General features: G+C 51.6%; 4 protein-coding genes across 4 annotated transcripts; 1 reads left to right on the forward strand and 3 right to left on the reverse strand.

The window, feature by feature from the left end:
- Window positions 1-326: 326 nt before the first annotated feature.
- Window positions 327-3,661, reverse strand: LOC34623616 (tRNA dimethylallyltransferase). The gene is made up of 8 exons (XM_026337450.1): window positions 3,521-3,661; window positions 3,247-3,384; window positions 2,887-3,003; window positions 1,884-2,012; window positions 1,453-1,639; window positions 1,082-1,300; window positions 846-899; window positions 327-406 (listed from the first exon to the last, which is right to left on the reverse strand). Exons 1-8 carry the CDS (start codon window positions 3,659-3,661, stop codon window positions 327-329), a joined length of 1,065 nt encoding a protein of 354 aa, XP_026193235.1.
- Window positions 3,662-7,633: 3,972 nt separating this feature from the next.
- Window positions 7,634-11,164, forward strand: LOC34618784 (putative K(+)-stimulated pyrophosphate-energized sodium pump). The gene is made up of 6 exons (XM_026337451.1): window positions 7,634-7,792; window positions 8,064-8,217; window positions 8,442-8,720; window positions 8,907-9,877; window positions 10,101-10,562; window positions 10,958-11,164. The coding sequence occupies exons 1-6, from the start codon at window positions 7,634-7,636 to the stop codon at window positions 11,162-11,164; spliced, it is 2,232 nt and encodes a 743-aa protein (XP_026193236.1).
- Window positions 11,165-12,579: 1,415 nt separating this feature from the next.
- On the reverse strand, window positions 12,580-15,886 carry LOC34618785. Its single transcript, XM_026337452.1, has 9 exons — window positions 15,677-15,886; window positions 15,514-15,549; window positions 15,233-15,316; window positions 14,967-15,026; window positions 14,521-14,589; window positions 14,368-14,413; window positions 13,879-14,154; window positions 12,926-13,034; window positions 12,580-12,769 (listed from the first exon to the last, which is right to left on the reverse strand). The coding sequence occupies exons 1-9, from the start codon at window positions 15,884-15,886 to the stop codon at window positions 12,580-12,582; spliced, it is 1,080 nt and encodes a 359-aa protein (XP_026193237.1).
- Window positions 15,887-16,437: 551 nt separating this feature from the next.
- LOC34618786 lies at window positions 16,438-21,642 on the reverse strand. The gene is made up of 14 exons (XM_026337453.1): window positions 21,354-21,642; window positions 21,100-21,246; window positions 20,680-21,027; window positions 20,136-20,534; window positions 19,769-20,028; window positions 19,470-19,564; window positions 19,203-19,266; window positions 18,950-19,078; window positions 18,458-18,689; window positions 18,169-18,254; window positions 17,397-17,874; window positions 17,196-17,274; window positions 16,853-17,018; window positions 16,438-16,629 (listed from the first exon to the last, which is right to left on the reverse strand). Exons 1-14 carry the CDS (start codon window positions 21,640-21,642, stop codon window positions 16,438-16,440), a joined length of 2,964 nt encoding a protein of 987 aa, XP_026193238.1.
- Window positions 21,643-26,363: the final 4,721 nt, after the last annotated feature.

A 26,363-nucleotide genomic window follows, 5' to 3' on the forward strand; every position in this document is an offset into this window, starting at 1 on the left:
AAACGCAGTGCACCAGAAGGAGAGACAAGCAAGGAGCCGAGAGAGGAGTCTGTGTCTGCACTTGTTTGCACAGGAGAAACGGGCCTGGCACCGCCTCACACATTGGCTTCGCTTCCAGTGTCGCTCTCTTTCGAAGTAGAGCCCCTCAACTTTATGGCCTCTGCCGGCATACGCACACTAAAAAGAGGATCTCGCATTGCCTTCTGGGACGAAGCCTTCCCGTAAACGAATCGAGCTAATAAAATTATGGATGGCACGCTGTTTTTGTGGTATGGGATTGCTATGACGGTCGGCGAACACGCTTCTAGGAAGAAGTGATATCAGACTCATGGAAGAACCTCACCTGGCATCTGCATGGCAGCGGAGAGCTCGGCCGATTCAGCGAAGGGCCGCCCCTCAAGGAACTCTAAGGCCCCCATCGCACAAGCATAAGTATGGATATGTATACATATGCACGCAACAGCTTAAGAGAATGGTAGAAAAGTCAATATTTTCTCCATGCGAGCATGTGAATAGCGGATATTACTTGTCAACAACAAAATTTAAGGGGCGCAGTAAGAACCGAGGCAGCACACGCGTGCAAGACTGTCTTGGAAAAAGGCAAAGCAGCAAGTAGTAATGTGCCGGAGAAGTGAAGCTCTGCAAAACCATTGTCTCGACTGAGAGCATTGCTTGCATATGGCAGCCCTTTGATACGCGGAAACACTGAATGGGCCCCGAGCGCGACTTCCTCAAAGTGCCCTAATTTGAATCAAGGAGCACCGAGGAAGACATGAAAGCTTAAGCATGAGAGGCCCTACTAAAGATGCTGCAGAACACTATAGCGCGCAGCAAAAGTTGCTTACCCTCGACAATCCGTAGGGCAGGGCCACAGACACTTTCCTTCCACGATGCAACAGCTGCTGAGGCGAAGACGATCACAGGCCGCAGCAGTACACAATAGTAGTGCACTGCTGTGAAGGACGAGGAAGCCACCGTAGCTGCTCTAAGCAACGATTCTCTAACAGCCAACACGAAACTCAGCCCAACCCAACAAACGGCCTCAAGGGAAGCGGATTCTGCGGCAAGGATCCATCCATACCATCGGTCGCCTCCAAATAGTAAAGCGGGACATTCCGCCTTCTGATGAGAAACTTGTTCTTTATCCATTTCCTCTGCTGCCGTGCATATTGGAGCGACCGTAACACTACCAAGTCCACGCAAGACTCCAGGGTGGGACACTCCGAAGGATCTCCACGGCTTCCAGACCCAAGCTCCCCACCCCTTCGTGGCAGTATGACAGGGAAAAACTCCTTGTAACCTTATGACCCAGCAGACAGCAGGCAACCCAGCAGAGGCAACGAAACGCGCAGAAAAATATATGACTGCGAAATTCCCCGACTCGCTCGCTGTGAAGGAAAGAAGGCCAGGGGAGAGAGCCCAAGGTTCCGAGCTGCTGGGTTCCTAGCTCACCAATGCCTTGCAAGACGCCCCGCCGCCACCCTTCGCTGCTTCGCCCTCTATGGCCTCCCGATGTAGCATCGTTGGTTTCGCTAGCCGCGCTAGAAGAGTCCTCTGGCGAGCCCCTGGACTCATCTGGAGGCCAGGTGCGCAGCTGCAGCTCTTTTGCTAGCCACCGCACCTCGTTAAGAAGGCCATCCTGCAGAGGTCGCGCCCTACGCCATCAGACAGCTCGATTTTCGGTGATCCATGCCCTCCCCGTTCTCTCGCCACTCCAGCTCACCCACAGCATCTATCCAGAGATGAAAAACAAGGACTATATTTGTCGATTGGCTCGTGATCCCGCTTCACGCATACCCCTTAAGAGCAAGTAAGTACTCCCTAGCAAGAAGGCTTTCGACGATGGAAAGGAGGAGGTCCAGGCTTCCTGCCTTTATGCTGACCTGACACATTTGCGCTAGCCGCTGACGGAGGCGGCGTTCATGGGATACGCGGTCCGGAAGATCGAGCCAAAAGATACAGGCGTCATACCTTAGCATACCCCGACAAGACATGCACAAAGCGGCTAGACGCTGATGCAAGGCTGAGGAGGGGATTCAAGGCGATATGCCCGCAGACCTCGTGAGAAGCGTTGCCTGAGTGTCTGCATGGGAATGGCAGAGCTGTAGCCTCTCACCGCATCTTGCCAGACGTGTGCTGCTCCATCAAGGTGCTGTGCGGCACTCCAAACTGGTGAGCCACCTGATGGCAACGCAGTAGGCACAATGATCGCCCGCCCATTTGACCTCGTGCGCAATAGGAGCAGCAGCAATAGCAGCGCAATAACAGCAGCAGCAAGGGCAGCGCAGGGTCAAGACGGTGGGTGGGGTGGCCAAAGTGCAGGCGAACGGATTTGTCTAAAGAAGGCCAATTTTATTGCCGCGGCTTGCATGACGTCGTGTTCGGGGCAAAATGGATTTAGAAGCTTCACCTGAATGCTGCGTATGACGCGCCGCCGATCGCGGGGATGCAGCTGCTTTGCCTGCAGAAAAACGTAGAGTAACGGGTGATAACCTATATCCGTGTAGAAGGGCCTCTACGACGCTATTTCCAGCGCAGAGGACACAGGCGCCAACCCGCTGACCCGCTTGCTGTCAAGGCGTTGCAGCAGTTCCATCAGTTCCTCGTCCGTCATCTTATTTACTGCAAACACAGGAGACATCACGAAGAGAGGGAAACGGCAGAGCGCAAGTGAAGCCTTGACATGCATCAGAGGGACGGCCTTCAAAGGCACGCGTGCGGTTGCCCCAGCTGTACGCACAACTCCCCCTGGCAATAGGGCGCGAAGTTCTGCTGCCTACATGCGGCTTCCGAGGGTTGAGCAGTATTAGGGTCCGCAACGCCCGCCGTTCCTACGCTGTCTGTTGCTGCACGTGCTTGCGCTGCCGCAGGTGCTGCTCCGTCCACACTGTCCTGCGAGGGGTGGGAGACGTCAACGGCGGACTCCCAAAGGAGCAGCTCAATATAGAGCTGAGTGCCTCCCACCACCACCGGCAGATTCCCCTTTGCCCAGAGGGATGTGATCTGCAAAGACATCCAACCCCACACGCTCGCTCCATAAGGGACCCTCGTGGCTCCCAGTGAGGACATTGTCCGCACCCCCCCCCCTCCCCCCCCCCGCCCGCTGCACCATCGCAAAGGGAAGGAAGCCGTGAAGGCGAAATGCTGTTTGGAGAGATGAGAGAAGACACGGAATGTCCTGCGCGAGCGAGGCCCTCTATTTACCCAGAGGGGGCCCCCTGGAGCGCGAGGTGCTTCGGCACTCACAACCTGCTTTGCTGCGCTTAGATAATCGGCGGCCGAGAAGGGGCACTGGGGGTCGCAGACATCCAGAAGATGGTGCGGGACCAAGCGTCGCTCTGCGGCTGTAGCTTTCGCAGTCGCCACGTCACAGCCCCTATACACCTACACCCATTATAGCAGCCAACACAGATTCCCTAAGCGAGCTAGCTTCCCACTTTCCGTGGTGGGGCTGTCTGCATGATCTATAGAAAAGCGGTATCCCGTGTTGATGCTGTCGTGGGGAAAGCTTGTGCGTTACCTGCATGGAGTCTGCACTGATGATTTCCGCGTTGACCCCCCGCGCTTTGAGAGCCAAACAGATATCAAAGGCAAGACGAGACTTGCCAACACCCGTGGGTCCTATCACAAAAAGGACTTTGGGAGGTTTATCCGAGGCCATCGTTAGCATGGTAGGCGGTACGGAAGGTGCAGGGATCTCTGCACGAGAGGCTGTCGCTGCCTCTGCGGAGTGTGCCAGTGTCAAGGAACCCTCGATGCACCGTAGAGTTCCTCCGGCTGCAGAAGCCCTGAGAGGCATCCAACTGCTGAGTCCAGCGCGGAGGGTAGCCTTGAAAGGTACTCCAGTATCCTGCTGCGGGGAGGGCCTCAGTTGTACGGCCCCCGTACCTGCCACCCTTGCCGCCCTTGCCAAAGGCACCTTTATAGATCCGGTGGCGGATATGAAACTAGCGGGGGGCTGCGCCGACAACGGAGGCAACGGATCCTGCGATGAAAAGAGGAGGCTTGAACTTTGCAACAGCAAGATAAGGGCAAAAATCGGTACTTTGAGCCCTTGCATGCTGCGCTGCCCTTCCGCCCTTCGCTTCCCTCGTTCCAGAAAATGCGTTCAGATAATTTCTCAAAGACGCCTACATAAGGACATTTCTTAAGTGATGCTCTCCACGAAGTGCCAGATTCTCTCGCCTTCTACGCAAGAAGGCGCAAGTGTCTTGGATCCTCGATCCCAGGAGAAAAGCCCTGGGCCACCCGCGATGGTCAGTGAGCGATGATACTGGAGTTGCTTAGCTTTGACCCAAAAGAAACTAAAAATGTTTAATTCACAACTATGCGCCACTATTTCTGCCTTTAGATGCTAGGGGTGCTGTGCAGTGTCGGCGCATATGCGCGGGTGGTCTCGTGGCACACTGCCAGTATGGTTGATAGCATCGCGCCCCTCACTCAATCACGTTGCACCACTAAGCGGGGTCACCACAGCCAAAAGAAGCTCCAGGGAACTAGAAAAGGGGATGGGAAAATTTAGCAATGCGGAAGACACTGGCTGGCTTGTGTTCACAAGGCCTGTAGAGAACACCAAGCCGCAGTCGGACATAGACGTACTGCGCTTTATGGCAGTAGCGTGGCTTCCAGTTAAGCAAATAGATACGTGGCACAATAAATTCTATGAGAGACCCTAATGGGCAGAAGCGCGTACAACAATTCTACCCTTGCTTCTGCTCGGAACGATGAACTCTCAAACATCGGTGTCCAGTAGAACGGCAAACCTGCAAACGCTGCTAGGCACCACCATGCGCATGCTGCTGGCTTTTTGGATTAACGACTCTGGAATGGAGCCAAAACCTAGCATTTGCGGCCTCGCCCAAAGGGCATCCCATGGTTTGCCCATCCAAAGGGCCAACCCCCATCAACAATTTTAGAGCTCTCTGCACACTGCAGGTAACTCTTCAAGCACTTTACTTGTTTACACATTGTGGACGCCTAAGCCAGTTATTTGATGGTATGCTACCGGATATGAAGTCTTGGCAGCATGGAGGTTCATGGCATTAGCTCCCTTAAATGGAGCTCAGCTAATTTCCAAAAAATTCCCAGCATTCGAGCAGTATTTTTAAAAAGATTGGCGCATATATGAAAACGAACACGTGGGATCAGGAAAGGTAAGATCTAAAGGAGGACAACGCCGTCGTTTGCCCCCACACGGTGAAGTCGCACGCTGTCCATACGCAGCTGGGGGTGGGAAGCAAACTGATCCCAACCTGCGTTCGCCTCCAAATGAGTAGCCATGAGGCTCTGCAAAAGGGCTTTAAGGTCACATACGATGGGAAAGAGATGCACTCGTTTTCCTTGCGTCCTCCTGTTGTTTGCATGAAGGAACTCCATGGAAGCCACACCTCACGAATCGCTTCCAGTCATGCACGCTGTCTACTCATGGGCAGATTTTCAAGCGTTCACCACCGTAGAGCGCTTGTTGCAGGGGAGGTAAAGCGGAGGCTACTACGAGCGTGGGCCCTATGAGGCGAAGACTGTAACGGGCTAAAATGCACTTTGGCCTTCACTACGCTTTTGGCTTCTTCTACTACGCTAGACACGTGTAACTACGGGATAATAAGGAAGTGAATATCTAGCTTGGCTGCTCATATATCTTATTCACTTCAGAGAAGCTGTAACTCAATACAATCAAATGCAATGTTGTATGCATGTGCACTAGATTCCATGTGCATCTGGCTCCTGCTGTCCAAAGCTCGAAGGTGGTGCAGCAATCTGCAGCCTACCTGTCTCCCTGCCCTCATCTTGAAAACCTTCAGTGGTGAGAGAAGTGAAAGGCTGGAGTTTTCTGGGAAATGCTTGATAGATTTCAACTAAGGTTTTATTCAGTCTGGATTTGAGTGTGACCCTACGGAGATTGCACATGGCACGCCATGTCCATTATTGTTCACTCGCTGTATTAAATAAACAATTGTCGACGCTACATGCTGGTTGGTGGTATATTCTCTCTGCGGAGTATCACGGTCAGCCATGCAGTGCTACAGTTCACGTTGTGGAATTCGCCACCAATTGTAGTGTGCGACTGCGAAAACCTTTAGCCACCGGTGGCAAGAAACCACAGCTGCTTGACTCTTTGCGCTAGTCTACCCCTTGCATTGCAGAAACCTTGTGGGCTCGAGGAGCGGGGGGTAGGCAATTCGGGGATCAAATCCCTTGAAATTGCACCTCATGTTGTTGCAGGGCTAGAGGACAGAGAAGCTCCTTTGGGAAACCCCTAAAACGGGGGCGCCGGATGCCTTGCGTCAAGATTCGTTTTATTATTTTAACTACCAAGGCTTTAGCGCTTTGTCTGCGATCACCATAGGGAAAACTTTCGCCTTGGACTCAATGTCAAAACTCAATAGAAGATTCCAAGTACTTGATCCAAAGAGCTACCCCTCTTTTCCCTCAGCATGTTGGATTTCACATGGAGCTAAAGAGGTAGCTAGCATGCATGTTGCCGCACCCGTCGAGAACACTTAGGATTTGAATGCAGTTCTTCACAGTAAATTAGTAAGCACGCACACCACAGAGTATCCAGACAACCCCACTGTGAAACTAGTAGTGCATTCAAACGGACTAAGTGTGGCTTGGCCCGTTTTACTGGGGTAAGCGAGTCTAGAGGCTCACTTTGGAGATGCAGACGTCAACTGCAATGTGACCTGCTAAAATCTCGTGTATGCTGCTGGGATATTCAACATTTGAATGCAACGTAATCAAATAAACGATAGAGATAGCCACAACAGTTGCTGCTGGTTTACGAACATGGTGAGTTCCATACTATGAGCCTGTATGTTGTGTGCCTGTGCAGGAATTTACTCTGTCCACGACGATGTGAGCTTGCTTGCTTTACTCAAAGTTGCAGCCACTCGCACGTATCCTGGCTCCCCGTCCCCCTCCAGTAGGAGCTTTTTGGATTGAGCAAAGGGGCAGTTTACCAGTTTCTTTCTGGCGGGCGACCAAAAACCGTCTTTGTGCCTGATTGCACTTTCTTAAGTACGGTCTCAATTCGAGGAGCCTAGGACAGGCGCTAGAGGAAGTCTCCTTGAAGCATCTTACATGACTTGGCCGTGAGCCCTTCAGTAGACAACTGCACAACAGGACGCGTTATACCGTTAGCTCACAAGGTTAATTTGGTATGTACACGGACTAATATCTGAATTTGAAGCAGTAACTTTGATATATGGTCTTAGCAGGGTGAAGAGTGCTCATGGCAAAGAAGTACAACTGACTCGGATTCTTGTTGCGAAGCTGCTCAAACCGCGCGCCACTAGGCGTAAGATTCCAGGGTTTCATCGGAAATACGCCCTAAATGAGAAGATTTGATATAGCTTTGCCATCATTTTGTGACAAAGCGCGTTATTCAAGAGAGTTTCGTGGCTATGCAAAACAATTGGCATCGCTTCAATACAATATCTTGCGGCAATACCTGAAGCAGTACCAGCAGCAGCTTACAGACCCACAGCAGCAACTCTCGGCTGTTATTGCTGCACGTCTGTATGCGACATATTTAGGCTTATTCTCTCTGGCTTTGTTCTCGGCTACGTCGACTATGTGTTTAATCGCTGTCCCTTAACTTCAGCAGGCATTCCCTTTTTCTGTATTCCAGAAGATGGTGACGCCAGACTCCCTCACGTTGTGGGTTCTGTTGTTGCCTCCAGCACTCGGGCTATTATGGGCCTTGCAACAGAGCTGGAGGGTCTCTAGGATTCGTTTGGATGGGCCTCTCAGTAGCGAAAATAAGAGGCTTACGGACCCACTATATGTGGAAGTGGGTGTCTGCACAGTGTCCCCCCGTCCTCTGCCTCTCCCCTTCTACATTCCCTTCGCTACTCTTTGCTCGCAACAAGAAAACTCTCGATTTCATATAGGGTGTATATAGGAGGTATTCTGCTCTTCCATTTCTTCTTGAGTCTTCAGGGTCCTCAGCACGTTGTTTGGTCGCTGAGGCAGCACCGAACGTGCGTGGGGCGAACATGGTTTTCCCTCATGCTTCGCTATCTTCTCCTTCTTTCCCGGTGCCGTGTTGTTGTATTGTGCAGATAGCTGGTAGTGTACAAGAGCAGCTTGAATCGATGAAGGCCATTTCTCGCAACATTGCGGATGGGGCTGACGCTTTCCTCCTTCAAGAGTTTAGGTATATGCTCGTCTACATCATCGCCTTCTCGGTCCTCCTTTGCTTTGCCGTTGGACCCCGTAAGACCGCGCAGCGCACTGCACATTTACTTCTGTAGATTACACTTCAGGGTGACGGGTTTGAGAGTCCACGCAGCGCTGCAAGAGGTCGCGTTGCCTCTGCCGATTGCAGAGGCCCTGCTGCATCGCAGCGACCTTGCTGCCTACCTCCGTCAGTTTTGTATCCTTTTGGACACGTTTTTACCGCTGGCTGCTTGGCGTGCCTTGCGTGGCTTGCGTTTTAGTGACGATGGTGGCGTTCGTCGTGGGAGCGTTTACATCCATACTGTGTGGCTACGTTGGGATGAAGATTGCGGTGTATGCCAATGTGCGGACCTGCCACGAGTCCTGGGTGGAATTAGGGCCTGGCTTTGACACTGCGCTCAAGGCGGGAAGCGTCATGGGCTTTGCGCTTGTTTCCTTGGGCCTCTCCACGCTTGTAGGGATGGTTCTCCTCTTCCGACTCCCAGCATTGTTTGGCGATGCTCCCGACGTCCAAAGATCTTTATTTGAAGCACTAGCAGGTAGATTTGTGTGTACATACAGCTTTTCCTTCACTTGTTCGAATGTGTCCCCCCAATTTCGCCTGCGTGTTGTTTTTGTCGGTTCCACGTTCCGTTTACGGTGTCTCGTGTTTTTATATGTCGCTATCGTCCCTCTGTATGTGTGCGTACCTGCCCCCCGTATGCACCTTGGCCTCTTTGCCTCAGGATACGGTCTGGGTGGCTCGTCCATCGCGCTTTTTGCGCGTGTGGGTGGCGGCATCTACACAAAGGCTGCAGACGTAGGTGCTGACCTTTCGGGAAAGAATGAATACGGAATGTCTGAAGACGATCCACGAAACCCTGCATGCATTGCGGACAACGTTGGCGATAACGTTGGGGATGTTGCAGGCATGGGGGCGGATCTTTTTGGATCTTTTGCTGAATCGACGTGTGCGAGCTTGGTGATAGCTGGTGCATCGGTGACGCCTGTGATCACCGCTGCGGGGACTTCTGTGCCCGGTCTTGCGCAGAGTTGGGCAGGTCTCATGTTCCCGATCCTAGTTTCTTCATCTGGCATTATTACGGGTGTGTGCACAATTGCCATAGTGCGCGCCTTTTTTCCCGTGAAGGCCTACGAGGATGTGGAGAGGGCCCTGAAGGCCGTTCTCTTCGTGAGCACCGGGATACAGACGCCATTCACGATTCTGGTAGCTTATTACTTTCTTCCATCCCAGTTTGCATTGGAAGCTGGTGGGGGCCCTATGCTGGTGCAGTGGTGGAAAGCTCTGTTGAGCGTCCTCTTGGGCCTATGGTCCGGATTGATCATCGGCTATGTAACCGAGTACTACACGTCGCACACTTACAACCCTGTGCGGGAGATCGCACGAACACAGAGGCTGTCGGCTGCCACAGGGATCATTTATGGGCTTTCGCTTGGATACTTATCGACCATCATTCCAATCGCGTGTCTTTCCCTCACGGTCTGTGTGGCGCACACGCTTTGCGGGATGTACGGAATAGCCTTGGCGGCAGTTGGGATGCTCTCGACGCTGACTGTGTGCCTCATGATTGACGCGTACGGGCCCATCAGCGACAATGCTGGTGGCATTGCGGAGATGGCGGGGCTAGGTCCAGACGTCAGGAGCAGAACGGATGCTCTGGACGCTGCGGGCAACACGACTGCGGCTGTCGGCAAGGTACGGATGCGCCAGGTGTTCTTAAATACATTCCGGGCAGTTTACTCTGGAGGTAAATGGCTTGCTCGAATGATCGTACGCGTGTGCGTGGAGTTACGGGAAGACGCCGTATAGACAGCTCTGTAGGTGCCTGTTGGTCGCGAGCTACATTTTCCGCCATCCTGAGTGCGCCACCGCCCCCTTTCTGTGTCTTTTGCGGTGTCATTGCTTCCTGCACCTTCAGGGATACGCGATAGGTTCTGCTGCTCTTGTTTCTCTCGCCCTTTTCGGAGCCTACACTGTTAGGGCGGATATAACAGCAGTGGACGTTCTCGAGCCATGGACGTTCACTGGCCTGCTGATGGGTGCCATGCTGCCATACGCCTTTAGCGCGATGACGATGAAGAGTGTGGGTAAAGCGGCAAACGATATGGTAGCGGAGTGTATGAGTCAGTTCCCGCACATCATGGAGGGCACAATGGAACCCCAGTACAAACGGTGCATCGAAATATCCACAAAGGCCTCTTTGCACGAGATGATCGCTCCCGGAGCTTTAGTCATACTTTCCCCGATCGTCGCTGGCATGGCTTTTGGCAAGAATTGCACTGCCGGATTGCTGGCAGGGGCCCTGGTCTCCGGCATTCAGCTTGCCATTTCAATGTCCAACTCTGGAGGAGCATGGGATAATGCAAAAAAGTATATTGAGGTATGGCGCTGCAGATGCAAATAGCGAGGAAACTTTAGGAAACAAATATAGCTTCTATGCGTAAGCCAGTGAAATTAGTGCAGCTGATGGGAAGGCACGGTGGTTGTGTGGATGCACTTGGAGTGCACGGAGGAGGATGTAGCATACAGTCGAACTGAACAACCGTTGATCGGCCGCGGACCTAAATGTGTCGTAGGCTAGGGTTTTAAAATGAAGTGCTGTTTCCTGGAGTGGGCTCTGATAGGGAAGCAGACTCGTAGGAAGAAGAGGATGCTTCATCGTTTGTGGAGTTTATGAGCGTTTCTTTGTATTCAGCTTCTGAGGGCCCTACAACCCCAGAGAGTACCTCGCTAGGCGATTCGTTGCTGCTTCTGCGTTTCTTTTTTTCTGTTCAGTCTGGTGCTCTAGGCCCTCAAGATTCTAAGGGCTCTGCCACGCATAAAAATGCTGTAACAGGCGATACCGTAGGCGACCCGCTGAAGGACACGAGCGGGCCTTCCTTGAATATTTTGGTAAAATTGAGTGCGATTATCTCGCTCGTTTTTGGATCCTTCGTTGCCACACACTTTTCAAATGCCACGGGAGGACCTATCTGGCTCTGAGGCCTTATAACCAAGATGCAGCTAACCGCCGGCGTTCTTGACGAATGGTGGTTAAATCTAACACATTGCGACAGAGATCGCGCAAAACTGTCCAGCAATTTAGGAAGGCACTTCCGGATAGTTTGCTGGACTGTTCACCCCAGCGGACCAATGTGTGATCTCTTGCCCTCGGCAGAGTGCAGCGGCACAACACCGCCTTATTTCTATTATAAGCAATTGTCCGTCGCCATCACAGATGCGCTGAAGAAAGTGGCCATCAGCTTTCCACAAATGTGGCGACTTTGTGGCCGCAGCGCCACCAGCAAGCCCCTGGGTACTCCACGACAGGGCACACAGTACAACAGTCTACGTACAACCTGGGAAAACGCGAAGTGGTCGCGGCCTTCCGGATGCTAGGGATTACGGCTTCTGCTACAGCCAAGCCGCTAGCTAGGCCAGTGGTCAAGCAGTGCTTGGGCGGCTAGCTACTGGCCATCTGGTGGTGAAAGGTCTCTCTGGTTCCTCAGTGTAAAAGTATGTACAGAACAAAGGGGCTTGGTTTTCGTTGGTGGCGAGTGCAAGAGTTGTGGCGTCCCGGCGAATCTGCTGCTCTGTGTGTCTGTTTCTGCTTTCTTCCATTTCTAATCGGCTGTGCAGAGCGCCTTGCTGGCTTGAAATGAAAGAGCCCCGTGGGCGTTCCTTTGAAACTTGACCGGCTTTCACTTTTCGCCTTCTTTCTTCGCGGTCTCTCTGCCCGGAACCACCTATGAGCTGTCTATGCGCCGCAGCAAACGAACTGCCGGTGCCCCTCCATTTTTTCTGGCCTGTAGTGTTGGCACCTTGTTGGCTGTTGCAATTGAAGAGCCTGACCTTTTCCCTGTGAGGGCGCCTGCTCTCTGCCCCTACCTTTGCGATCTTTCCTCGGAAGGTATCCTGTTGTGGGCAGGGGTGTCCTGGCTTGGTTTGGCCTATCTGCTGATGGGACTGGCGCTGCATCGAGAGCGGCATTCCTGGGGGCTGACTTGTTTATACAGTTTCTTTATCGGGACGAGAATCTCTTGGACGTCCACGCACCCTACGGTTGTTGCATCTGGTTGTCGGACCGGCGGTGGTGCGGGAGTTGCCGCCTTCGTAGTGCTACAATCAGATGCACTACAGAAGGCTAATTGCCTACGAAAGGCGAAATGGAAATAAATGCGACTCGGAAAATTCCATATAGCGGTCATAAAGGCATGGGTGAACGCCCGGCTGTACTCTAGCCATCGCTGCGTGCGTGTTCGCTCCGATGCTTAGCATGAAGCAACCGCCACCAGGGAAGGATGAGGGAAGTGCGTTAAGAGAAATATTGAGCGAAACAACCCCTCTGAGCGATACGGAGGTTGCAATACCGTTAGCGCCTCCGCCGCACTCGCCCTTGAATGAGATATGCCATTCATTTAACAATCGCGTGCATTCTTACTCCTCATCCGTCTCGAAACATGTTCGCGACAATGAGGGGGCTCTTTAGCGGGTCGATCCCCCAACTCTGGACTCCATGGGAGGCCGCGAGTTGCGCAATGCGCCGTTGGATTATAGGCGATGAAGTGAAATGGGGGAACACGCATATACGTAGCCAATTGCCAATGCCTACAAAGAGACGAAACAAAACCGAGAAGCTGGAGTATTAAACAGACGACTATACAGGGTAGGGCCTAGACAGTAAATCTCTGGGAGAACGGCTAAAATTGACCGTTTATTTGATCTAGTGGATTACAGACACATCTTAAAGAAGTGCCCTTTTACGTTTTTCTGATTCCGTCATGGGAGACGCCCCCGCATCTCCTCCTCCCGCTTGTAGCTGCTTTGCCTCGTCGTGCTGTCTCGCGGTCCACGTGCGGATAAAGCTTTGGACCTCATGGAGAGAAAACCCTAGACACGAAGCGCGAAGAAAAGCGCAGAAAAGCAGTATCGCGAAAACGGCCCACTTGAGCAATGCCGACCCTTATTCCGCGGTGAAACACCCCATTCCGATACGATGTGAAAAAAAGGAGCAATAGAAAGCGAGAAAATAGAGCTGCAGACAAAATGGAACTTCCATCACGCCAGCAAGCAAAACTAAAAACATATCTCCGCGCATACGGAGTGAGTGAGTCTAGATGCATATTTAGAGGCGGCGAGCGACCAATTAAACACATTGCAGCACATATTTAATCGCTCAACCAGGGCGGATACAAGGGACATGACATCTCAGAACACTTGATGCGCAGCCAGGGAACTCTTTTGTTGTAAGGCTCTACCTGTTCACATTCTCGCTTGCATCCCGTCTGAGAACAACTGGGAAGGGAACCAATAGGGGGATGGGTGTCTAGGCATACCCGCAATACAGATATCCTCTCCAACGCTGGACTTATTGAGTCTTGGTTGCTGTGAAACTGGTTGCTGTGATTTTCGGTGTCCTCCGTCCCCTTTTTCTTGCTGTGTGCTGCTGCTGCTGCCGTCGCTGCTGCTGCTGCTGGTGCTGCTGTTGCTGCCCTTCTCTTCCCTACAGGGCTGCCGCCTCTCTGCCATATTATGAGGGCCAGGTGCGCTACCAGCAGATCTGAAGAAGTCAACAAGATATCCCTCGAAGAGCTCGCGGGTGTCGGAGAAGCGTAGAGTGCCCTCTAGGCGATACAGAGAATGCAGGAATTCCAGCTGCAGTAGCAAATCGTAACCAAAAAGAACATCCTTTTGGTGAATATCCATAGAGAGCTAACAGCTCCCTGTAGAGGCTACAAGCGTCAGTATGTCGTCGACCCCCTCAAGCCATGGAGAAACAACTCCTTCCGACACACAAACGATGTTCTGCATGATGGTTCTAACGTCAGTCACCATCGTCCCTAGCACGCTACCTGGATACCTAGGTGACAAGCTTTGTCTGTTTGCAAATGGGAGAGAACTGACACAAGAATCTGTGTGGGCTTCCTCGGTCTGGATTAGGCGCTCCTCTGCTTGCTGCAGCAGCTCGAGCTCCTTGAGGGCCGCGCATTGCGCTGCACAGCGTTTGCGAAAAGCAGCTCAACGAACAGAATGAAGGAAACAATAAACAATAGGGGTGGGGTACAAAAGGAGGAACACACAGCTTACGCCTGACTTTGCAAAGGCATCTGCTACTTTCGCGAGGGTCCTCCAGTGTAGGTACACTTGGAGAGTGAGGAACAAAGCATTCGAAGAGCAGGCGTTGCACTGGAACGCCGTTGACGTACTGCCAATGCTCAGAAGCCACGCTTCCGCTTCACTTTGCGACTGGGCCTGAACAAATAGGACGGCAAAGGTCACGAGATCCTAAGGACTTTGCCATCTGCCTATCTCCCTAAGTGCAGTGCGGCAAGCGCCGGCAAGAAATCTGAAATCCTTACGCGCCAGTAGTACGATCTGCTGGCTGTCTGTACAAGGAAGACCTTGCCATCTTGGGGGGATCGCATCAGCTGAGAAGGTTACAAGCACAGCAGCACAGCTTTGCAGCGAAGATGTGCTGGAGGACCGAGCCTCCACAGATGCATGCGCCTTCTGCCTTCATGAGCGCACAGCTCAGCCGAAAAAAACACGGAGCAGTTCCACTCCCCACTATCACCTAAGGTACGAACTGCCCCGAAAACTGAGCTGCATGGACGCGTAGCCCACCGACAGAGAACGAGCATAGATATTGGACAGACGCTTCAGCCTGCCCTATTGCTGGAAGCCACACGTCGAGTCAGCTAGCCACAGCTAGCGTCCAGCCACTAGAGACGCACTCCTAGGAGGAACGTGCTACCTCGAGTTCGCTGGGCATCATGACTCGCGCCGAGGGAACAACGCCACGCACCTGTACACAGGTCGAGAGGGGAATGCAAGTCCACCGGCTACCAGATGGTATTGTTGCGTCCTGCAAAGGCAACCAGGATATGCCCCCGCGCATGGCCATACACACCGATCTCGAGCGGCTTCTGCGGTTAAGAACTGGCTACCTGAAGAATTGCGGAAGCGTCGCAATACAAAGCAGGCGAAACGCAGAAGCACCGCTTGCTAACGACCTACTTTGCTGCCGGAAGCTCTTGAGGCTGCTGCTGCTCCTCCTCCTGCAGCCGCTGCACTTGCTCCCCCTGCAGCGCCTTTAGAGTACCAAAAGGCATCCGCGTGTAATGCGCAACGCCTCACCTTCCAAGACGAGGCATCCTGAGAAAGAACGGCAGAAAGCACAGGCAGAGCAAGCCAAGAGTCTGCAGGAAATGCTGCGTGCATAGCATCACCATCCCTACAAATCCCAGACGCAGGGGTAGCGCACATATGCAACAAGAGTCTGCAGGTCTTCCGAACAGAGAGCGCCTAGCACACGCCATAACAAAGCTTGTTTGAAAACCCCAGACCATTACCTTTGTCGCTTTCTCGAGGACTCCCGAATGGATAGCCTGCATCAAGCCGTCGCAAGAAGAGCGTTGAAGCGTATTGGGGGGCGTTGTGTAGTTGCAAGCTAGACAGAGGACTCTTCCTGTTTCCTCGCCTCACCCCGCAGTCATTGCGTAGCAGGTTAATGGCCTCTTCTGCATCGCCGTCTTTGGCGTCCGCTGTAGCTAAGAAAGCTGAAGAGGAGCTCAACGTCCTAACGGCAGGATCTGCCGTCTGGAACTCCCAGACAGTGCCAGCCTCACCGCCTCCGCTGCCTTGCGCTCCGCAGTTTTCTTCTCTGACTGTGGCTGCGTCAGGATGAGACGCAGCAGTCTCTCCGCCAGGGCTACTGCTGCTCATTGCACTAGAGAGGAGCCACCGTTGTCAGAGTGAGAATCGAGAGGGAGTATGGACGGGATTTCTTTGGGGAAAAGTCCCCGGTGCAGTGCATGGCAACATAAAGGCAGTGATACAGAGCTAATACGGGGCTGTAGGCAAAAACGGAAGGTGAGAGAGACCCTAATTAAGAAGACGGATTGCAATTTGCACAGGCAACCGCGTCCCAAGGAGCTAGCACGTCAAAATGGGCGGAGCAGGAGGAGGCAGGAGGCGGAATACAACAGCAACAAACGAGTGATTGGGCACTTTCAACCAGATTTTAGGAACTGGTTCGAGGGCATATTAGATGCACGGACACCGCACAGTCCGTGGGCCTACTACCACGTACAGGAATGTGGACACGAAAATACAGGTGAGAATTTTAAAAAAGGAAGAGGCCCATAGGGCATGCCTTGATGGAGTAAATTTCAGCAAGGGAACTACAGAGGATAACAAATAGAGGCTCATATGTTCTTCAGCGTAATGCTCATCCAGCGAGGAACCATTTTGCTGTGACCACTTTGACAGGGGGCCTAGGGGGCCCCCTGACCGTTAGGCCCCTTTCCTTGTTTGGGCCATGACAGGACTAGATTCTTCTCGGTGTTGTATTTTACAATCCCATTGTTATATTCGTATACACTAGGAACTTTAGAGGCACTGTGCTCATTACACTCACCAATTTCAAGCTTTAAACAACAAGCGAGCCGGAAGTTACGATATAAAGGCTATCCAGAAAAAACCCAGAGACTTGCCTGAACCCCCTATGAATAACTCGTATCTGACAGCCTCTGCCTCTCGTCTTTGCTATGAAGGCTCCACTGATCTTCACTGATGGAACCCAGTAAGAAGCCAACGGAGCACACGTCTCTGTGTAGGCAGTAACAGCACTTTTTCCTTTTAATAAAAATGAAAAAAAAACTGTAACTTGGCGAGGTGGAAGCAAAACGCTCTTTCGAACGACGCCCGCGAAAAACAATTCTTCCCTGGGTAGTTTTGTGTCTGGGGTGGAGCAACAATGTGGCCCACCGCTGCCTCATATATAGGTAGTGTTGCATTGCCAGGGCCGGCGTATAGGATCGTTCGGGCGGCCCAGATGTTCTTTCCGTCTGTTGCGCTCCAGAAAATGGCAATAGGAAGAGGCCTGCGGGGCCCTTCTGCACCGATGTGGCTTTGTCAAGCATACGGCTTCAATGAAATACTGTGCACTACACAAGCAACCAGCTGCTGAACTGAAGACGATAGACATCCCAGTATGATGCGGCCGTGCCATGCACAGAGCGGTGCCTGGCACCTCCATTCTTGGTATGACGCGTGACTGGCATGAGGAGCACAGTCGCTGTAATGGAGCATAGAGCCTTCACATTCGGGCCCTAACTCCTTTAGATAATGAAAAAGCGCTCAAATGGCTCGGGTCATCTCCATTCTCTTAGGAGCACAGCAGATAAGATGAAGGTGTATTATTAGTGCTTGCACTCAAGGCACTACTGTGTACCTGTTCCCGATTCATGCTTTTGAATAGGACGGAGGCTTTTGTCACCGGTAGGGCTTTTTGCATTCTCTGAAAGATTCAGCGGTCCAGGGACATGCAGAGCCTTTGCTACGGCCTTGTATAACAAGGATGGGCCTTCTGCGTCCTGCCTGAAAGACTTGGTAAGCTGCTGCCCTTGTACGGCTTCCTTGAGCATTTGGTGCTCTTCTTCCGCCTCTTCGTCGGAAGCTGTCGAAGAGGCACTCACTTGCATTGCGGTGGAACTGGGCTGCGGGAAGACGGCCTGGCCGTTCTTGTAGAGTAGGACATCTGCGGAAACTGCAACTCTCTCGATCGCCATTTCATTAATCCCTCTAACGACTCGGGCGTACCCACCCTCTCCCCATGTGGGCCCCCATGAGTTTCGGATCTTCCAGTAAGGGAGCCACGCATCGCCTTCTTTCGCCCAACCCCACCCAACGATGACCACTGCGTGATCCACCTGCGCACCACCAAGAGGAAGAATCGGCAGGTGGGGGAGCTAGGGGACTAACGGGAAACAACAAGTGAAAGACGACACCAAAGATGCAGGCATAATGATAGAGACGGAGAGGAAGTAAGCAAAAGAGGCTCCGAAGGGGAGATAGGACAAGAGAGGAGAAACCCTTGAACCAGGGTGGGCTGACCAACACTACCGTTATAAGGAGAAAACGAAAAACAGGGTGAAAATAAATGCGCTCAATGCATGATTGTGCTACAATGGCAGAGGCATCATTGCTGCGAGCCTCCCGCATACCTTCTCCCAGCTCCAGTTCTCTCCTTCTTGTACAATTGAATCGTACGGCGACTGGAAAACACCTTGGCTGTACGATGTGAAGTCAGCTAGCAAACAAACCCACAGAAAAAAGTTTCTCGCGAAGACTTGAATTGCTGCTGACAAACTCAAGGGCTCTCCGCGCTAGCCCTCTTTACCTGGATGCTCGTGATGAGTGACGCAAGGGGCAAAGAAGGAATACAGAAGAAGGGGCGTGTTTGCGTGGTTACACCAATGTTATATAATTGGGACTGAGAAAAGTGCAGCAGACCTGAGGGTTCAATCGACACCGCAAGAGGCCCCCTCTCCCAGAGTTCTCTTTGCATTTCCTCGGCAGAGCAAGACCCAAAAGTACCGCCGACGTAATGCCAATTAGAAACCCTGACTTCGATGGAACATGCATCGGGCAGACGGTTTCGTGGAGGAGGCGCTGCACAATTGTACACTGCGGTCCCCAACTGGCCTCCAAGGTCGTGGCACTGCTGAAACTTTGGGGGAAAGTGCTGCATGAAATCCGGCTGGGAAGAACAACGTGTGTAAAGCACAAAGGCAGTGGAATAAGTGGAGAATATGTGCATACATGCGAAACAGCCACACGGGAGCGCAAAAAGATGGACACCGAAAGAGCCACGGGGCACATCTCCGAAAGCAGGTACTCTGCTCTGCCATGATATCACACATTGCGTCTACCGAATGAAACAGGCGCCGCCAGCTAGATGCGGGCATGCATTTGGCTGCACAGGGGATGCTGCTGCGTGCTTGCCTGATTCATAGACTTCTCGTAATAATCAACACATTCCTTAGTTCTAAATGCATGTTCATGGCCAAATTTAAGGGCTAAGTATACATAGCCTCCGGCGCACCCCTGATTGTACACATTGCAAGCAGTGCCCTGGGGAGGACACCACCACACACAGAGATGAGGCAGACCCGTTTCCTTCTCAGCGGTATCTTTCTGAAATCCCCTAGCCCCGCGCGAAAAAACGGTTTTACAGTGTTGGGGAGCAGGGGCGAACCTGCAAGGCGCTAACATGAACTTTGCCAAAAATATCATCGTTATTTGAGTACCGAATCCATAGCCTGAGGAAGCCTCAACACGGGACACAAGTACTGGCCACCCCTGCAGCTAGTGGGAGCTTCTTTGATATGAAAAGACACTGAAGGTGGCTTCCGCGAAAACCTTTCTTTTCCCCTATTTTCTGTGCTCTCTGCTTCTTTTCTGCTAGCCACTGCCTTTCTATCGAATTTTTGTCTCTCATAGCTCCTGACTGTTGCCTACAGACCTGGATGTCAAGATGGTGCTGGTGGTGATTGCGTAACAGGAGCCGCAATCGCCTTGATTGGGAGCATCCGGTACCACGTTCTGTCTACGGCCGAGCTGAATCGCCGAGGCAGAAACACAATTTTAGGAACATTTAAATCAAAGATAGCACAGCGAAGAGGGCATGCAGCAAGGACCTCCGCGCAGTCTGCGTGATGAACGCGCGGAGGCATCTCTGGCCGGGTGTGCAACGGAGGACATAAGGAGAGAACAAGCGGCTCAAGCGCTTACTAGAGACAACGCAACAACCATTTGCCTTACTCGCATGAATACATGGTCAGGGTTTGTCCAGTCGAATTCCATGATGCCTTTCCAAATGGGTTCGTCTGCGGACGACCCTGGAGGTCCCACAGGTACTGAGGGGCGTGAAAAGGCACTAAGCACAGCCAGGTAGGCGGAAGGTTCGATTAATGGCTTTAGACGGGGGGCTCCTGGTTCCTCGTTGAGCTCGTCGAGCGTTCGTAGCTGCTTGCCGTTTAGCACCACGTAGTCCTCATCGGTTGGCTCCCAAGACTTCTTACCTTAGCGCAACAAGAAAGGTGAGGAAGAACGATTGAATACGACCACAGACGAACGCAAAACTATGCTGCTGCGCACGCGTTCCAGCTCACAATTCAGACTGTAACGCCTGCAGCGACACGGAGACCGCGTCTCGACAGCAATTCTTCGGCGTAGGTGGGGAGGGCGAACGGCGATGGAGCAAAAGAGCAAAGGATTGTGGTGAACGCACCATGCAAGATGGAGTGTATCCGCGAACGAACAGTGACTCGAGAAATCTCAGGATCTTTTCTGTGGGGCAAATTCGGCAGCTCGATTGGGCTCTTTCTCACGGCTGGCACAATATTTGTGGGGCGAGAGAGATCCTCTCCAATCTTTGTCGCCCACCAGCAGGTCCGTCGTGGGATTCCAGAGCTTTTGCGAGATTCGTCGCTATCAAGGCTTTCAAGCGGTGATAAAAGCGACGCAATATCCGCCACGGAAGGAAACTCTGAAACGGTATGTTTGGTGGCACGCAACAGGCAATCAGCTAGCTGTCATGGAGTAGGTAGGCCACCCACATGCACAAGCCCCAAGCCGCTTCTTAACAACAGGCAAGCTGCTTATACAGCACTATATCAACGCGCCTTTGTGAACCTACTGTGCTGAGAAGGCACACGGAGCTGCCGCCTAACGCGTGGCTAGCGCCTTGCTCTCAGTCGTACCATAGGTTGGAGGGAAATTGCCCATAAGGGTCTCTGGTGCTTCCTGGTAAGGTACATGCTCAACCCACCCGACCATGAGGGTGTGACAAAAGCTCAACGCGGTATTCGATCCCTTAGGGCCAAATTGATACTTGAAAAAAGAAAAGAGACGTATTCTCTTCGGCGCAGTTACCTCCACGTGTAGCCCCTCGTCGTAAACCATCGTCCAGTACCCGGAGGAGCCGTCATCGAACTCCGCAGTAAAATCAGCTCGCAGCGTTAAAACAGAAACTCGAGACTCCCTAAAGGTCGAGGAGATGTTTGGCGGAGTCAGAGTGTCTGAGAGAAAAGCAGCGATTTAAAGAAACAGAAGGAAAGTACGCACACACACGACGAACCAAATGAACAAACATTCTTTCTCCTGATGTATATGGCGCTGATACACTTTGTTTTCCCCAAGTACATGTGGATACAACCAGTCATCAGAACTCCCAAAAACACAAATATTCGCGAGGGGACAAGGGTGTTCTAGGGACCAGGCCCTGTTGTTTTTCTCCTCTGAACATCCCGTGACACTGGGCTTTCAGTGTATTAAGCCAATGCCGACTATTAGAGGCTTACGCGTGAACGTTTTTGTCAATGCACCGTGTTTTGGTGTTGCCTACCATGCGTGCCGAGTTCGTCTGGAGTGACGTGTCCACAAGTTGGGTCGTGGAGTTCCTTAAATTCTCCCTCGGTGTGTTGGCAGGGCTGCCACAGGCCCTCGTGAACTTCCCACTTGCCCACTACGTGCTTGGCAAGGCAGTGGGGAGGGAGATCGGCAGTTGCCCAAGGGAGTCGAACCAGGAACAGAGCTACGCCCAATGTCAAGACTTGCAAGGAGCCTCCAAGCAGAGTCACCAGACTGCTGCAAAAAGCGGTGGAACCGCTTATGGCGGCGGCAAAACATTGCATCTTCAAACAGTAGCTAGGGACGGCCTTGGGGGTCCATCGGGTGCAGGAGCCGGCAACCGCTGGCGGTACACTGAGGAACCAGCCAAATCCTCCGATTTATATGATAATCATTATTTTCATGGCCCCTATTTTGTGGTTTCAAAGGTAAGAATATGAAGAAGACAGGCCGTCTGAGACCGGTAACCTTCGCTTGCCTTGAGTGCCTCACGGTTGGGCGTTGGGCGGTGAAGTGTCGGCGGACGGAGGCGTCTGCTACATGCAGGTAGATCGCCTTTTAAATATGACACAGTCTTCCCCCAAACCGTACGCCAGGAGGCGTCACGAGGCACAGAAGGCGAGGTCAGTTCATATAGCGGCAAGGTCGTACCGTGCATGCTGGCCTTCGGCAGGGGACCATCGGGGACCGACCGCAACTGGATTAAGAGTGAAAGAATGGAGTATTGAATATTATTCCTTGTTGAATTTCAAAAGTATACAGTGCTATAATAAACAGCGAATTGGTGCGTTCACTCCTTTTCCCTTGTATCAAACTTGTAGAACATGACATGACAGCTGTATGGTATAAAAGGAGACCATGCTGAGTACGCACTCAGTTCTTGTAGTGAATCCCGTGCGTACAACATGCTCTTGCCTTCTGAACAATTGATTTTGATCCTAGGTAGCTAGTAAGCGCTCTCGAATAGATATTTAAGCCCGGTATTGATGCGCTCCTCATGGGCGGTGTTACGTGCAATTTATGCAGACGTGCTCTTCTGGTAGACTGAAGCCCAATCGACAAGATATACTGCACACATGGAGAAGCCCATAAGCTGGCTTACTGCTTAGAAGCTAGTATTTTGTGTTCGAGGCCGCTCCACGCGGACCTGGGGCTCAGCTAAGGAATGTCGATGCGGCCAGCTGAACATTTTCAAGAATGTCCCGAGTTCAGATCTTCATATTTCCATTTCTGATCATGTCACACCTAGTAGCAAATCATCAAGCGAATCATTTGTCTTTTGGCTCTATTTGGAAGTTGTAAATTAAGGAAATATGGAGAAGGGAAAGCCCCAGATGCGTAACATGCGGCACTACACAGTGTGCAAGGTGTTGTTCATATCCAAACATCCGCCTGCAAAACTCCTTAAGGCAGTAGTTTTTAAAACTCTACTTGACATGGCGTTGATCGGTACAGATGCCGAGCTATATTCAACAGTGTCGAAAAAATTAAAAGCCTCCTACCAATACAGGAATTTTGCACAAGGGTACGAAATACCTTGCGACACGACAGTGTCTAAGTGGATTTGTGAGTGAGAAGATTTGATCCTTTATGAATAAATATGTACCTACATCTACTCGCTTTCCGTTTCTCAAGTAAGCACCGTCAATATGAAGGAATTATTTCTAAAAGAAAAGTCAGATGCTTCATAGTTCAAGTGAGTACGGGCATGCAAAAACCATAAATATTTAGAGTTTTTATGCATCTCAGGGTTTGTGGTGCACCTTCGACTGAAACTTTGTGTTCGATGCCCCAGGAATCGACTAGCTGACTATGCTGAGCATAATGATAGCCTGAGTATGCACCTAGAAGGCCACCAAAACACAAGGATAACTGGCCTACTAACACCTCCCTCTGGGCAGCTTAGTCCGGTATACCTGGCTAGCAGACTCCTAACTCGCAAAGAAAAACAGTTTAAACAAGCAGCAGCTCTAAGGGCTGTAAGCGAGGAAAACAAAATGTATCAGTATTCCGGCTTCAGATACTTACATCAGTAATGCCAAAGCAGCAGCAGAAAATGCTTGAAGGCCTACTGTACAGAGTAGCTGTTGAGTAAAGTAGCTCAGCCTAGAAACCCACACAGTGCTCCCATGAGCATGTACGCTGCAGGGGTATGAGTGCGCGAAGAGTCATTAGACAGCCCCTAATCTGGTGTTGGGAGTGCGCAGCGCTGTCTTAGAAAGTTGGCTAGTCGTGAAATAGGGAGCTGCACTTGGCCGGCGGAGTTCCTCCAGCGAAGTTTAACGGCCATGGAGTGCAGGGACGCCGAGTCTACACTGATGCAAAAGGGAACCCCCAATTCATCCGACTTCCTGTACCTGAAGGAATACAGGGAAGCAGTAGTACAATACACACTCTCAGCAGCAGTGGTGTAGAACGGATGCACAAAATGAATGTTGTTTAGGCAACGCTTCTAGGAGATAAAAGACACTGCCTGACTAGCGTAGGCGGTAGGCCAGTAGGTGAATAGCTTTGAAGAGGCATATTAAAAGCAGAGAAAACGACCCAGAAACAGAATAAAAAGAAGGATTATAGAGTTACCTCCGCCCAAGAGACCCTGTATCGTCAAAAAGAACCGAAAAGTGCCTTCTCAGTTTATGGTGGATGCTTCGACCTGCAGAGACGCCACACATCCCTTTCCGAAAACCAGCATTTTACCCCTGAATTGAATGTGCGTAAATGGAAAACTCGTTTTAAAATGTGAGAGCAATGCAGGCTTTCTTATGGATGCTCTCGTGAGTCCCTGCGTTTCTGGGATTCCATTAGGTGCCTTTGGACCATAAACTGAGCATTACGGATATTCTGGAGCTCATGAGGGCGCCGTGGACTCTATCCCGGTTGCTAGCATGCATACAGAATATACATACGCGTCAACGGTGAGTGGCATCCCCATAGAGTTAGCAATGTAGAAGCACGGGACTTCCACCCATTCAGCCTTGCCCACAGCTATTCTCTTGTTGCTTTATGAATAGAGCAAGCGGTAGTGACCCTTAACCTCTATGTGTTCCACTGTGTTCAGTACACCACTTTTAGTCCGTAGGCTCTCAATAATCAGATATCTTCCGCAGGGTTCTTCATGAATGTCCTATCGTCGAGCCTACCAAGGGCCTGGACTAGTTGATTCGTGGCGACAATGGGAAATATTGCAGCCTTGTACGGAGCCTGCAGAGGATCCAAACACGACAGAAGCAAATAAAGAAGAGAGGTAAAGGGCAGCATGCTGGGGTCCCGCCAGACAACACCGAATAGGCGTCCGAGCGCGTACCCTTCGGGGTATTTCACGCTTCGAGACTCATGGAACACGAAATCTGCAACAGACGTGCCTCCGCAGAGATACCAGAAAATGCATGAGAAGGCTGCCATGTACGCACGCCTTTCCATATGAAGTTGTCCGTTTTTGTACGAGGCGGGTATACACCCCGTGTGTGGACCTTTGCACACTCACGATTGCGGGGTGCAGGTTCAAAAAAAAGCGTTTTCTGCCTAACACGAGATCTTCTGTCATCGCGGAGTGAAGTGTTGCAAACAGCAACCTGCAGGGAAGCATCACGTAGACGTAACCTTACAAACAAGGACACCGAATAATGGGGGCGAAGAGGGCCTCTCCAGTGCGCCTCCTTGTGTTCGGTGTATGGACGGGGGAGACACAAGTACGGCCAAAAGGAGATAGAATCGAGACCGCAGCAAGAAGAAGGAAACAAAAATCCGTGTTTCTTGCCTTTCGATGCCTATGGAGGTCTCAATGACGTGAGGCAGCACCTTCTCTGTGGAAAGCTTATTCTTGGTTCCTGGGGTGTAGATATCCTGCAAAAGCTCCAAGCTCTTGCCGGACGCCTGCGTAGCGATGCGCATGTCTAGACGGACCATAGCGTTAAACCAATGCCCTGGAGCCAGCAGAAGTTAGCCCTTCCCGTAGCCTCTTCGCCACTGACCACGACTAGAAGCACCTTTACATGCCCCCCACCACCAACCATGCCAACGCAGCAAAGCATCAGGCCCACTACTTGCATCCCCTTCAACTTTGGCACAACATAAAAGGCACTTCCAAGTTCAAACGCAAACGTCTAAAAACACAGGCATACACGTTTGGTTTGCCTATTTCTTCCTTCCTAGGCGGGGCAGCCTCTTTGAGAGCTCTCCAGGGGCTCTGCAGCTGACCGTTTGGTGTCTCCGCAGATCATAGTCTCCTCTAAGTGCCAAGCCACAAAGCTCTTTGGGCGACTCGAAAACTGTCTCTCTGCACCGCCCTTCTGCAAACGAGGCATCTCTCCCCCGAGTGCGCATCAGGTAAGAGATATCAATGCACCGCGAGGCGTAATGCGGCAGGGAACTCTGGGGTGTCTCATCGGCTCGCAGACAATCGGAGGGAATTCCTAAGAGACAGAAAAAGGAACCAAGCACACAAGCACACGGTAACATACACAGACACGCACTAAACCATTAACCCACACCGACACGCACTAACATATCAACAAACACGCACTTCGAGACACAGACACACACTTACACACCTAAATACACACACACACACACATATCAACACATACATTAACAAATACACACATTGAGGCGCACACACTAATTCGCACATATTAAAACACACACACACACACATTAACAAACATACACAAGCACACATTCATACACATGTATCAAAACACATTGAGACGCATGCACTAGCACACACACGCACACACACACACACACACACACACACACACACACACACACACACACACACACACTCAAACACACACACACACACACACACACAGACACACACACAAACACACATACACACACACATAAACTCATTTCACACGTCCACAATAACACATACACCACGCTTACACATTTCGGCTGACGAAGAAGAGAAGAGAGAGCACAAAAAAGGTGTATCGCTGTCGCATACAAACAGGATAGGACGACCAAAAGCACACAGCAGCAACGCCACAGTGCGATAGGC

The sequence above is a fragment of the Cyclospora cayetanensis genome, unplaced genomic scaffold (genome assembly GCF_002999335.1).
Source record: "Cyclospora cayetanensis isolate NF1_C8 unplaced genomic scaffold, CcayRef3 CcayRef3_contig_183, whole genome shotgun sequence".
NCBI lineage: Eukaryota > Apicomplexa > Conoidasida > Eucoccidiorida > Eimeriidae > Cyclospora > Cyclospora cayetanensis.